The following is a 14,538-nucleotide window of genomic DNA, read 5'->3' on the forward strand; positions in this document are numbered from 1 at the left end:
ACCCCACCGGTAAGTAATAAACAATTATAAAATATTGGGGTGTCAAGATGCCATTTGAGATTTGTTTTGGTCTCCTTTTCGGCAATGGGGATAATACAAATGATATGATTGGGGCAGGGAGTTTAGATTCTTTAAGCAAAATATTAGAATAAACCAGGTCCTCTAACCTGTGAGGTGAGGCAAGATTTTTTTCAATTGGTTTCAAAGATACTGATGCATCTGGATTCAACCAGATTGAGAGTGGGCTCAAAAAAAAGACCAAAAATAATATTTAATGTTTTGCACTGAATCAATTGGATGTCTGTCGTTTTGTAGCTTCTTTTGTAGGATTTTGTATGAATGATTTGCTTGGAGAGAAAATCAGGATGGATAGAATATCTTGAAGAACTTTTGAAATACAATTGTGAAACAAACGTCCTATAACTCCAAAGTTTTTAGGATGTAAATTCTCCAAAATAAGAGGATACAAAAACTTGCAGCAGATATGCTAAATCGCCTCAAGTGTTACATTTAGCAACAATAAAAGATAAGTAGTTATTTTATTTTATTTTGTCGCATCTGCCTTTACATGCAACACAACTGACAGTTAACGTGAACATCCGACAACAATAATACACTTTTATAGTTTTGTTATATTTATAGTAGGAATTGTGTGTAATACAGACTAATTCAAACTAGATCATTTTCTCCATTACGGTAGGTAGCATCTAAAAGTTGGCATTGCAGTCAACCAAATAATGCAAAAAAGAATATGAAGCGACACTGGAGAGTCTGTTCCATAGTTCCCACAGACTGAGTACCCAAAGACCCACCTGCAACTGTCTATAAAATGAAACAAAATGAATAAAGTCATCAGAATTTTGAGTTGCATTCATTTAAAGTTGAACTACTTTACACACATTCAAACCAATGTTGGTGTAGGAATGAAAAAGGGGATATTGCACTGCTAAAACTTTTCATTTTAATTCAATGTATTTTGTTATTTATCGATTAATAATTGTATTAAAATTAATTATAAAAGTGTGTTTCTAGAAAAACACTAAATTCCCTGTTTTTTGTGACAACGGGCTCTTTTTTTGTTTTGTTTTATGCTATATGTTTATGTTATGTATTACGCCCTCGCGGGGGGTTCTGGTGTTAGATTACCTCTCCACGCGCGAGACAAGTACTCTATGGTAGTCGTGTTCAAGGCAGGTTTTTATAACTACCACACAGTCAATGTGATATTATACAACTATAGTCTGAAGCATGAAAGCGCTTAGATTTGGACTGAGCCTTATTCGACAGTAAGTGCATCTGACATTCATACTCAACGTGTTTATGATAAATGCCATTTGTTGGGCTTCGAGTAGGACTGCTTCTGCTCCTATTAATAGTCTCTCCTTCGACCTTTTACTGTTACCAAAGTTAGTTTTTGATAAAGTGATTATCTATGTATGATATGTATTAATATATGTGGAAATGTTTATATTTGGGACATTTTAGCTGACATGTGAAACTTCTTCGTGTCGCCTAGCAAGTCAGTACATTACTTTAAAACGTTGACTAAGTTACAACGGTAAACGACCAACAAGTCGTGATCCTATCACGCCAACTCCATGAAACAGCTTCACCTTTTCCGTTCTTACCTTTCACAATAAAAGCCCTAGACAAACGCCGCATGCATCGCTGCTTACCAAAGGGAACCTAAATTCATTCGGTGCATGTTGCTAAGAGGCAATTCAACACTAGAAATATATGGTTTAGAAATCGGGTTTAATATGATAATACTTTGTATATATAAAAAAAAATAATAATAAATAATAATAATAATAATAATAATAATAATAATAGAAACACTAATCAGAATTATAATCATACAAATTAAATCCACTTTTCATCATAGTTTTTTTATTTTATATTATTTATTTAAATTTATTTTATTTTATACATTTATACTAAATGAAACATTTCTTTCAAATGGTTGCGCATGTCAAGATAAATTATGCCAGTAAAACCTGAATCCATAAAAAATTGAAAATAAATTTAGATTAAATAAATTAGCAGACTGAGATTGGTTCCAGCTTCTCCAGTACAAGGATTCGCTGCTTTTCTCTTTGTTATATACAAATTAAATATCTTTGGATTTGGGACTGTTTGTCAGAGAAAACAAGCAATTTGAAGACTTTGAGTTATTTTGGTCTCTGGGGAATCTTGAAAGGCATTTTCACTATTTTCTGATGTTTTACCGACTCAGAGATTAAATAATCAAACAAAAAAATGATTGATTGATTAATTGATGTCTAGTTGACACTGTCACAGCAACTGTCAGAAAAAAGGCCCCTCCTTTAAGGGCCCATGCCAGAGAGCTTGAGCATGCAACAACAGGAGCCATGTTTGATCATCTGCCCTTCTTAAAGGTGCTTGAATAAAGCATTATGCAGGGGAAATAAATCCATGTCTTTATATGGTAAAAAGCATAAAATGTATGATGGTCTAACAGTAGCTTCTATGAGCTTCTTTACCTAATCTGTTAATGATAATAGCTTCTGTACGTCGGCATTAATTAATGATTTATTTTCTGTAGTGGGGAAACGCAGTACAATAAAGAAGGCCTGCTACAAGGTAGAGTACAATTGAAGATATACTATCCTGTGTTTCCTCTGTGTCTTACTCTCCTCTCTCCGTCTTTCTCCACACAGGCCAGGCTATAGATTCTTCTCTGTCTGATATTGGGCTGCAGCAGGCTGAGGCAGCAGGCTGTTACCTTAAAGATGTTGAGTTCAGCAACGTGTTTGTCAGTGATATGCTGCGGGCCAAGCAGGTACGATGCTTTAGTTTTACAGTAGGAGCTCGCTATGAATCTTGATTTGAAAAATGAATTTGAAAACACTGCAGGATGTATTTATTTTTACTTTTTGATTAGATGTAATAGAGGATTTCTACAATATTATACTGCATTAGACCACACTGTTTCTCACTTTGTGATATGTGTTCCTGTGCACAATATTTATCTTAGCATGGTAGTTAGTAGTGTCAAGAGTACAGACCATACAACACACTAACCGATGTCATGTCTTCAAGTCAAGGAACTCACATCTGGGGAAAAAAATAAAACTTTATAAAACTGCCCTTCTTCTCTGTAGAGAGATAATGACAGTATGGCACAGTATATTAGGCTGTGATGAGATGATGATGATGATGTGTATTGTTTCTTTCAGACTGCTGAAACAATAATGAAACACAACCGTAGTTGTTCTGGTCTACAAATGGTGTGTGACCCTTTACTTAAAGAGAAAGTGAGTGGCATTTCTTTTGTATGATTTTACAACAAAAACATTTTCTTCAGCTATGTATATTGATTTAGTAATAGATTAACCTGAGTCATCCAGTCAAGGACTTGTTATTTTTCAGAGCTTTGGGATAGCAGAGGGGCGGCGGGTGCAGGAAGTGAGAGAGATGGCCAAGGCCGCCGGTCAGTCGTTTCCAGACTTCACCCCTCCAAAGGGGGAGACTCAGGAGCAGGTGAGGCTGGGGTTGGCTGTTGTATAAGGGTTGAGTATCTGTTTCTCTGTTATTTCATCATTTATACAGGTATTATTTATTTCTCTGTCAGTTTGAAAATAAAACATACTGCTCAATAGCAGTCATTCTGTATGTATATACAGGAAACTGATTTTAATGTGTTTTTTTGACACATCTCTGGTTAGACAAGGACCACAGACGAATAGGTTTGGATTATTTTTCCAATGTGATTGTTTCAATGCTTTTAAATGTGTGTAAATTTGTGTGTGTATATATATATGGGAAATAATTATTTGATCCCTTGCCAATTTTGTAAGTTTGCCCACTGACAAAGAAATAAACAATCTATAATTGTTATGGTAGGTTTATTTTAACATTGAGAGACAGAATATCAAAAAAAAATAATCCAGAAAATCACATTATATAAAAATTATAAATTGATTTGCATTTGATCGAGTGAATTAAGTATTTGATCCCCTAACAAAACATGACTCAGTACTTGGTGGAGAACCGTTGTTGGCAAGCACAGAGGTCAGACGCTTCTTGTAGTTGGTCACCAGGTTTGCGCACATCTCAGGAGGGATTTTGGTCCACTCCTCTTTGCAGATCTTCTCCAAATCCTGAAGGTTTCGAGGCTGTCGCTTGGCAACTCTAAACTTCAGCTCCCTCCACAGATTTTCTATGGGATTAAGGTCCGGAGACTGGCTAGGCCACTCCATGACCTTAATGTGCTTCTTCTTGAGCCACTCCTTTGTTGCCTTGGCCATATGTTTTGGGTCATTGTCGTGCTGGAAGACCCATCCACAACCCATTTTCAGTGTCCTGGCTGAGGTAAGGAGGTTGTCGCCCAAGATTTCACGGTACATGGCCCCGTCCATCCTCCCCTCGATGCCGTGAAGTCGTCCTGTCCCCTTAGCAGAGAAACACCCCCAAAGCATAATGTTTCCACCTCCATGCTTGACGGTGGGGATGGTGTTCTTGGGGTTATAATCAGCATTTCTCTTCCTCCAAACACGGCGAGTTGAGTTGATGCCAAATAGCTCGATTTTGGTCTCATCTGACCACATTACCTTCTCCCAAGCCTTCTCTGAATCATTCAGGTGTTCATTGGCAGACTTCAGACGGGCCTGTACATCTTGCGGGCGCTGCAGGATTTTAATCCATTACGGCGTAGTGCGTCACCAATGGTTTTCTTGGTGACTGTGGTCCCAGCTGTCTTGAGATCATTAACAAGTTCCTCCCATGTAGTTCTGGGCTGATCCCTAACCGTTCTCATGATCATCGATACCCCACGAGGCGAGATCTTGCGTGGAGCCCCAGACCGAGGGCGATTGATGGTCATTTTGTGTTTCTTCCATTTCCGAATAATCGCACCAACAGTTGTCTCCTTCTCACCAAGCTGCTTTCCGATGGTCTTGTAGCCCATTCCAGCCTTGTGCAGGTCTACAATCTTTTCCCTGACATCCTTAGACAGCTCTTTGGTCTTGCCCATGGTGGAGAAGTTGGAATCTGATTGATTGATTCTGTGGACAGGTGTCTTTCATACAGGTAACGAGTTGAGATTCAGAGTACTTTCTTAAAGTGAAAGGACTAATCTAACCGGTATGTGGGAGCCAGAATTCTTGCTGGTTGGTAGGGGCTCAAATACTTATTTCACTCAATCAAATGCAAATCAATTCATAACTTTTATATAATGTGATTTTCTGGATTAATTTCTTTATATTCTGTCTCTCACTGTTAAAATAAACCTACCATAGCAATTATAGATTGTTAATTTCTTTGTCAGTGGGCAAACTTACAAAATCGGCAAGGGATCAAATAATTATTTCCCCCACTGTATATATATATAAATATATAAATATACAATGATACAATGTACACACACAACCACTAGGTGGCAGGAGACACTCATCTCCTCTGTCAAATCACTTTCTCGGCTGTAACGTGCCATCTCAGGGCCTCTTTGCATCCACATGATTGTACATCTTTTGTATCTGCCAGAGCCCCTTTGTGTGCAAGTCATGGGGATCAAAGTACATGTGATCACTGTCAAACAACTGCAGAGTGTTCGTCACTGCTCCCGTTTAAAAAGTCACTACTTAGCTTTGTGTTATTTGAGTTCAAGGCTGTGTGGGAGGACAGTGCGAGGGGGCGTCAGAAGGAGGGATGTTCTATTGCAGAAATACTTCATGCAGGCTTCATCCATTAGATCTTGGCTTGGACCTTAACTCTGGTCCATCCCAGTACGTGACCAGCACATCATGATGATGATGATGCAGATTAACAAAAGATGGATTTGACGTAAGCAGTAAGAGCCCCAATCAGTGTCGGCTACATGCCTCCCTCCCAGCTTTCCTTGACGAGTTACAAGTTGTTGAATCAGGATGACACTGAAAAGTGTGCCTGTGTGCTTTTTGTTGGAAAGGTTGTACATATGTTGTCTTGAATATAACAACCTTCAACTGATCCCTTACAGTTGCAGGTTGTCACATTTCCATGACATATGATGTTTGTGAAGAAAGAAAATGCAAGAAAAGTGTGGCACAGTTCATGACAGATTTTTCTTTTGTTCAGGTCAAAGAGCGAGTCAAAGAGTTTTGGGAGAAAATTCTCCAGCAAATTGGGGCCGAACACTGGCACACCAGAGGGGAGGATGAGACGACCTTATCTGCTTCATCAGAAACATCTCCTGTGGAGGGGAAGGCAGACGATGGGGTCAGGGGAGTCCCGGTCCACGCTTTGGTCGTCACCCACGGGGCCTACATGTGCGTGGCTCTGCGTTTCTTTGTGGAAGAGTTACATTGCTCCTTGCCTCCGGGTTCTGACAAAGCACACATGTTCGCTTTAAGTCCTAACACAGGAATGTGTCGGTTTTTACTTACCATGAGGAAAGAGGACGACAAGTTCGAATTAGTAGGGATGCGCTGTGTGTTCGTCCACAGAGGGGACCATGTTAAAAAATAGGAGCTTAAATGAAAAGAGGGTTTTGAGAAAAGTAAGAGACAACTGAGTGACGGTGGAGGAGGAAAGTGACACGTTTAGTGTGGAAAAGCTCCAGAGACTCAACACTGAGAGTTAAGAATTGATCTAGTTGTTTGAAACAAGCTTGTTTTTTAAATGTAATTAAGAAAAAAAAATCTAAGGTCAAGTATTCAAGTGCTATTGATTGTATATTTTACCGGAAGCAGTATCCTAAAACCACATTATATTATACTTGAATTAATTGAATTCAGAAATGTAGTTTAAAGTCACCAATATTTGAAACAGTGGTCCACAACAAAATGTGATTTTCAGGGTATAAAATGCTGAATCATCGAGCTGAGCACCTTTTGTTGCAGGGCAGTGTCATCATTTGTCTGGCTGTTCATTACTGTAAATGTGGGCAGGTTGCTGCGCTAATGAGTCCATGTTTCTATATTAAGCCTCCGGAAGTTCATAGATCCTACGTAAGAACACAAAATAAACCGCAACAGTGTTGACTTTTGGCAAATCAGTGACTTTTTCATTGTTGGGAATTAACACTTGGATCGACAAGGGCAGATGAATAGAGAAACAGTGCATTCATGCTGTGTGTTGTACTGTAGCATGTGGTTTCTCTACTTTTCACGTTGTCTCTGTGATCCTGTAATTAAAAAAACACTAGGAATGCTGTCAGACTTGCGCATGTTAGTATATTTATTAAGTAAGAAAATGTAGCTGTTACTTGTTTCTGTATCATAGTACGGTATCTGTGGAAACTTGCAAAAAGCGATTAAAGATCTTTTCCAAATAAAACTTCCTAAAAAAACACATACAGTCTACACTGGTTATCATTTGTTCATCATTGCACAATATAAATCTTTGATTTCCAATTTTGATTTATAAACATATCCTAACCTAGGACATTTCCATAAGTAAGTATGTGCTTTCATTTGTTCTACATTTGTTCGATATGCATTACTTCTTTTGAACATGATTTGTCCAGGTCTAATATTTGACAGTTACATAACCAATTGGCTGTGTGCATAACAACCATGTGATTTTTGTTGCCTTTCCTTGGGAAACAATTGGTTAGTGCGCAAAAGAATGTGCAGCAATGCTAACTTGTTCTAGTAGGTTTCATGCAGGTGTCATAATGTTTGGGGCCAGGAACATTTTGAATGTTCGAGTAAATCCTTAGTGACTGGTCACTGGACAAGTGGAGAGTTATTAACACATTCAGACCCACATTCATTCAAAGTTCCTGTTTTTCTTCAATATGCAAGGTTTTGCTAGAAAGTAAGTAACTTTTTATTAGTGATCTGTTGATCCTGGAAGCAACAACTTTGTATAGACAAATAAGAAAGACAATCCACAGAGTAGTTACCATTTATTTTTTCACATAAGAAATAACACAACATGAAATGTATAAATAATAAAACAGTATAAGCTAAGAAGGAAGTCATTTAACACATTTCAATAAATAAATACATTTTCTTCGCTGTGACTATTGGTGTCCGGCACCTGACTTAATTTGATTCTGTTCATTTCTTATATGTTCAGAAATAGCAGATGATTCTTATTTTTCAGTATGCGCTGGTCTATTTTTGACTAGTTTGTACACTCCTTGTATGAAGCTTTACTTTATAAACAAATGTATGTATAAATATTCATAATTACTTACAGATTACACATTTTCACATATGCAAAACAAACATTGCCACATCTGACCCGAGGTTTAAATTTTAACTGACGGCAGAGGTCAGCAGGACACTGGACCAAACTTGCTGCATGTTGCCAAACTTATCCATCATCTGCTATTCAAACAAAAGATCTGAACAAGCTGCTGTGATGTAATGTGGTACATTACCAAGCGTAAGAGTACCATAAAAACAAATTTTGAAAATTCAATGATTTTATTAAATGCTATCTCTTTTTTTCAGAAGTTGTAAAATATATAATGCTTTCCTGTTTACAAACCACCCTCCAGTGTCAGTTTGATTGTACCAGCCCTTTGCAAGTCATTCTGTGACTCCCACTGATTCTGCAGTCCAGGGGAAGCATCTACTCCCACTATGCATGCAGTCACAAATAAAGTGACTTTTCAGACAAACAAAAATAATTGCGGCCCCTTCTGACTTTTTACTTATTAAACTCAAGTTCAGTATCTTAGTCTTGTTCTGCTCGGTCTGCAATATTAGTCTTGACAGGACTAACAGGCCCGTTGGGCTGTAAGACCCGCAGGGGGTCATCACACGAGGTGATGGTCTCCTTGGACACGGCGCCGGCCTGGTCCCGATCGGGCTGCCGGTGATCTGCATCCTTGTGATCCATGGCAGAATGAGAGGGATGTGTCTGTGATCTTAATGGATCAGAGGGGTTCACCTCCTCACTCCTCCTCTGTCTCTTTACCAAGGGACCCAGGAACCTCTCCACCAGGGCTGAGGAGGGTTCAGGTGGCTCCTGGTGGTGAGCAACTGGCAGCTCAGCTCCAATCAGTTTGAGCAGCCAGCCCCCACTTCCAGAGTATAACACATCATGGTGGTTCGCCACATCTAACCAAAGGCGCTGGAAGAGACAATCTTCTGTGTCCTTTTGCCTCTGGTGGGTAGAGAAAAAGCAGACAAGTACAAAATGTTACTGTTTCCACTAAAGTCATTTTCTGGACTTAACTCAAATTAAGTGCATTTGAAAATACTCACAGAGTTGTACAGCTCTCCCTTTGAGTCCATACAGAGGAACCATTTTTTTCTCAGATCAAATATTAACACAAAGTTGCTTGTAGCTGTTCTTACTGGCAAAATAACTGTAAGAAAACAGGTTTAAACATGCCATCCTTAGTTATAAATTACTTATATGACTTAAAAATTTGTATACACTGCATATTAAGAATATGTTGAGCATTTCTTGCTACCAGAAGTATTGTTTGTTGTTTAGATGACATGCAAAATATATGCGTTGGACATCATTACAACATATATTTGTACGTTTATCCAGTAAAAATGTATTTCCAAACTTGTATCATGTATGTTTGATTGTTATTTAGGATATATATACATAAAGCAGGCGATTGCCCTCTGAGATATGATATAAAGTAAGCTAGATAAATAAATAGTTGCATTTAGTTTTTGTATGGATAAAGGGAGACTTACCCAGAAAGTTTCTGTTTATGCCTTTTTTCATTGATCCACTCAGTTCCAAGTAGAACCGACTTGTACCAGCTGATGTATCCACATGTGCTCCTGTCTTGAAGCTGCTCTGCTGACGTTGTAAACGGTGCTCTGGGTCCCGGAGCCTCGGTGTACAATCCACCGGTACAGACACATGAACAGCAATCAGGATGAGCGAGAAGAAAGCCGGTAGCATGATCGATGGGGATGCCGTGCTCTCTTTACTCTTAGCAGGACAAATGTGCAGGTTGGTGTGTGAGCAGCTACTGGAGGAGGAGAAAGTCCAACAGGTCTATTTAAACAGAGGGTCGATTAACTGGCTAACTCATTTACCAAAATGACTTAAAGCCTACCTTTTCCATAGTTAGGAGTTGTCTATGTAGAATTCCTGCAGGCTCAAGCTGGTAAAATACTATTTTATCTGTGAAAGAGAACATTAATTTATCACTTTTAAGGGAAACATCTTTGTGGGAATATTCTGCCATAGGTGGAAGCATTTAATTTATTCTTTATTCAAATCTTCAAAAAATACAACATAAAGATTAAAGTTGGAACTCCAGAGGCTGACGAGAGAGGATGAAGATGTGAAAAGATGATGGAGACAGTGATTCAACTTTACTCTTGTCTCTAATCAGGAAAAATAAGGTAAGAATTACATGCTTTCCAAACTACTTATATACTCTTTATTGTTTGACTTGAAGTCTGTTTGAATCAGACTTTGAACGTTTTTAACAATATCTCTTCTGGTCAAAGTAACATTACAAGGAGAGTTGGGGTTATGGCACAGCAAATCTTGTATTATATGAACAACCCTGATAATGACCACAGGCCAAAATCAATAAATCATACCTTTTCAACTTAAGTACAAATTACTGATGCATCTCTTGTTACCTTGCTTGTTAATTAAATGTACACTTCTTCCACCTCTCACTTCCTTACATCAGAGTGTATATTTCGTAGAGCTTTGTAGCACCATCATGGTGTTTTTTATATTTTTACCTCATTATAATTGTTTGGGGAAAATTCTTCCTCATGATTGCTTCTTTCAGTAAGTTTTAATTGAATGTATTCTTAAGGTTTTTTTGCTCAAGAAAAGTTGACATTTTAAAATTGTATTTACAATCTGAACAGTAAGTCAGGTTTATTTAGAGGAACTGATCAGTGGCATGACTATACACTTTTGGCTGACTGGAAAAAATTTACACCAAAGAGAAAGGTTCATGGTAGTACTCAGGAGTGCAGTGTCAATATTTTGGTTATTGATTAGGAGAATAAACAGTAACGGCAACATAGAGTATCAATTTTTTTTTTCCATGTTTGTTATTTCAAAATCATGTCTTGAAACTTTCCTGGAAGGAACTACGTAACTGAGTTCTAATAATAGCTGAAATAGAGATGAACGTCTGAGTTATTTTTAGTTTGCTGTGTTGAGTTGCAAAAGCAGTTGTTCATTTTCAGAGAAACTTCCTCGAGAGAACAGCTTCATTCGTATTCTTCCTCGTAGACAATTTTGACATTTTTGTACATTAGCTGACCTGCTGAGCACTGACTAAAAGAATATACATGATGTTAATTTAGCAAATAATTAAAATCAATGTATTGGAAGTGTACTAATTGAACACATAATTGTGTCCTGGAAACTTACAATGAAACTCCAGGAAATAACACCATTAAATAAAGTGCACTAATTTCTTTTTCAGTTTCAGTTCATTTTCATACATTTGCTTTATCGTCCCTCAAAATGTAACCCTTCACCAGAAGAGGGCGCCACATACTCACTCATGGTTATTCATTGACCATGACTTTGGCTTGAGGTTTAACATTATCACAGGCATTCACAGCTTCTTCCCTAGTACCTCTAATAATCTGTGTTTAAGCCTCAAGAAGCACAATGAAGCAAACACACATCTTTAACGCACTCCATCACAACAGCTTTTACAAAACGTCTTTTATTATCATCTCAGGAATACAGTTGACTGCTGTGCACAGCACATACGTACAAAAATAAAAGGAAAACCATTTGTAATATAGTATTTTACTTACTCATCATCATATTTTTTTCAGAAACAAATGATTGGAGAAGTCTGTTGTCTCAAACTAATTTACAATCATTTCAATAATCGGAACTAAGGCAGAAGGTGAGGTATATGTTAAAAAAGAGGAGGGAGACTCAGAGGAAGCACTCTCCCCTCAGTGCAGGAATAGAAAACTGAGAGAGAAACACAAAGGCTGCCGGCACACAGGGACACACATACACACACACACACACACACACACACACACACACACACACACACACACACACACACACACACACACACACACACACACACACACACACACACACACACACACACACACACACACACACAAGTCTGATCCCAGATCCTCCCACAGACCTCCAGTTCCCTGTGAACCAACACATTTTAAAACCAGCTGAACAGGTATGAAAAGCACAATGGCACCATACTCTATATGCATAATGCAGAATTAAGGAAGTACGTGTTAATGTTGAAAGGGGGTATACCATTAACTACCCTCTCTCAGTTACTTCTATATCGTACAACCTTTTCTGCATCATCATGCAAAAGTTGCAGGACTTGTGACAGAATAACATTTCTCAAGCTTTGAAAATCTGACACCAAGCTGAGTTTTAGCGTACACAACTTATCAAGTGTCCCTTACTACTTGAGGAGCCATTGTTACTTTACAATTCCCATTCAACTCATCGCTTGTTGTGCTGACAGTGTCCTCTGAAACATACCATAATAAATCATAAATGACATCCAGTAATAGTCACAATTCGGTCATCAAAAACAAGTGATTGTGATCTTGCATGTGAGCTTGTTTTGATGAAAGCTTAGCAAGGGAAAACAGCATATATCCCTGCTCGGTAAATATTACTCCACAAAAATAAAAATGCACCTTTTTTTTAATATTTTGACAAATTAGTCAAAATACTTCTCCAGCCAAATCCTCACCGACACAAAATCAGTCCAGAAAACAAAAAAAATCTGATCAAAGTGATGTAATAAATAAAGGCTTATAAGTCACAATAAGTAAAAAGATGCTCATGGCAAAATCCCCCCAAACACAATTATCAGATGTCAATACTCAAAAACATTAAAAGGTGACATCCTGGGACTCTACAGTTGCTCTCTCGGATCACAGTATATACCGGACAACTTGTTTTAATCAAGTGTCCCTTTCCTGGAAGTGTTTGATTCTTTTTGAAGTGGCCTTTTGCTACATAACTCCCAGCTCAAACCACAGTCAGTGCTTTCTTTTGGCAGACATCCCTCTCGCCTTTATCTTCTCCTGTGAGGAGAGTACAGTACATCAGCTTGCACAGTCAGACAATGCCCTGTTATTCCTGACTCAAGGTTAATCGATCTGATACCATCTCTACTGTCGCTTTGGCAGAAACAGAACGTGACAGGAGCGCACTCAGTTAGACACACACACACACACACACACACACACACACACACACACACACACACACACACACACACACACACACACACACACATGCTTACAAACACACCAGATACTGCACATTCGTCTCTGCTACTAGACATAAGCTGGAGCTTAAAGGGCACGTAAACCATAGCTCACAGACATTTTGTCAATGCGTTACAGTAATGTTAGAAAGGGCATGAGGTAAAATATGATAACTATATATATATATATATATATATATATATATAATAGCCTTGCTACTTTCCTTTAATCATATGTGACCAAACTGGCCTGACTGGTGGTTTGCTACTTAAAGAATATTGCAGGTCAAGTACCAGAACAGAATCAAGGGATCCAAAATCAGTAAAAATCTAGCTCAATCGCACCACATTTCAACATTAAACACTCTGCTCAGGAGTATGAGAAAGGTGCAGAATCATTCATATCTTCATTGCACATTACAAGACAACCAAGTATGTCTTGAACACATGACAGGTCTGTAAAACGACAAAAGTCATTGAGATGGACCAGAAAAAGTGTACATCAGTAACAGAAGCCCGTATCTTCGACCTTGGTACAAAAATGGCTCAGATGAATGGGACAAGAATCCCAGGGCCCTGTGCTGACCGTCCAGTCTGACATCAACCGGCAAGGGGCCCACTAGTCTGATGCTCAGGTATTTTACCCCGCATTATTCACATCCTCGCCAAGTTAAACAAACAACCAGTGCCACATGCTGAGTGCCATCTAAGTCATCTGTGCATCATTGCTATCTTCAACTTTGCTTGCTCTTTGTCCTCCTCCTCCCCCACTACGTCTCCACAACGGAAAACTACGGTATCTGAAAGAGGAGAACGAGCAGTTGTTGAATTTAAGTATGGTATGCTGCATACCCAAAGCCTGAATGAACATTGCTGTTATAACCCTTTGGTTCACTGCAACATTGCTCGTATTTCTTTTTTTTTTTTTTTTTTTTTTTTTTTACAAGAAGACATCCTTTGACTCAGCGGCCAATCTGAATAATGCATAAGTAGCTATAAAATCTGGGACCAATGAGCGCAATCCACATCATCTAAATGTCAGACAGACTGGTTTACTTGAAGCATTGTTCACATATCCCAGGATCATGAACTCTAAACCAAACTAGAGTATCTTCAGAATTTCAAATGAATGCAGCAGACCATCATATTTACAGTGAATTGACTCCTCATTGACATCCACTGTCACAGTACAAACTTCTTCACAAACACCGTACTTTAAGTGCCAAATATCATCAACCCTGTGTGAAAGTCATCTTCACTTTTGCTATAAAGTCAACACATTTTCAAAAATGCAATCAAACAAACTAGCAAGGCTACAGACCTGATGCAACAGATTCTAATGATGAAACAGAACTCAGTTTGAAGTGGAGGGAACCATACAGCAGACAGAAATTGAGGACATT

The 14,538-nt window shown here is 38.4% G+C and overlaps 2 protein-coding genes across 2 annotated transcripts; one reads left to right on the forward strand and one right to left on the reverse strand.

Annotated features, from left to right (window-relative positions):
• Positions 1–1,248: 1,248 nt before the first annotated feature.
• tigara (TP53 induced glycolysis regulatory phosphatase a) lies at positions 1,249–7,224 on the forward strand. The gene is made up of 6 exons (XM_054620717.1): positions 1,249–1,286; positions 2,567–2,604; positions 2,682–2,803; positions 3,201–3,278; positions 3,394–3,504; positions 6,079–7,224. The coding sequence occupies exons 1-6, from the start codon at positions 1,249–1,251 to the stop codon at positions 6,466–6,468; spliced, it is 777 nt and encodes a 258-aa protein (XP_054476692.1). The 3' UTR covers positions 6,469–7,224.
• Positions 7,225–7,845: 621 nt separating this feature from the next.
• LOC129108781 (fibroblast growth factor 23-like) lies at positions 7,846–9,884 on the reverse strand. The gene is made up of 3 exons (XM_054620696.1): positions 9,615–9,884; positions 9,165–9,268; positions 7,846–9,063 (listed from the first exon to the last, which is right to left on the reverse strand). Exons 1-3 carry the CDS (start codon positions 9,826–9,828, stop codon positions 8,632–8,634), a joined length of 750 nt encoding a protein of 249 aa, XP_054476671.1. The 5' UTR covers positions 9,829–9,884; the 3' UTR covers positions 7,846–8,631.
• Between the last annotated feature and the right edge of the window lie 4,654 nt (positions 9,885–14,538).

Source organism: Anoplopoma fimbria, chromosome 19 (genome assembly GCF_027596085.1).
Source record: "Anoplopoma fimbria isolate UVic2021 breed Golden Eagle Sablefish chromosome 19, Afim_UVic_2022, whole genome shotgun sequence".
NCBI lineage: Eukaryota > Metazoa > Chordata > Actinopteri > Perciformes > Anoplopomatidae > Anoplopoma > Anoplopoma fimbria.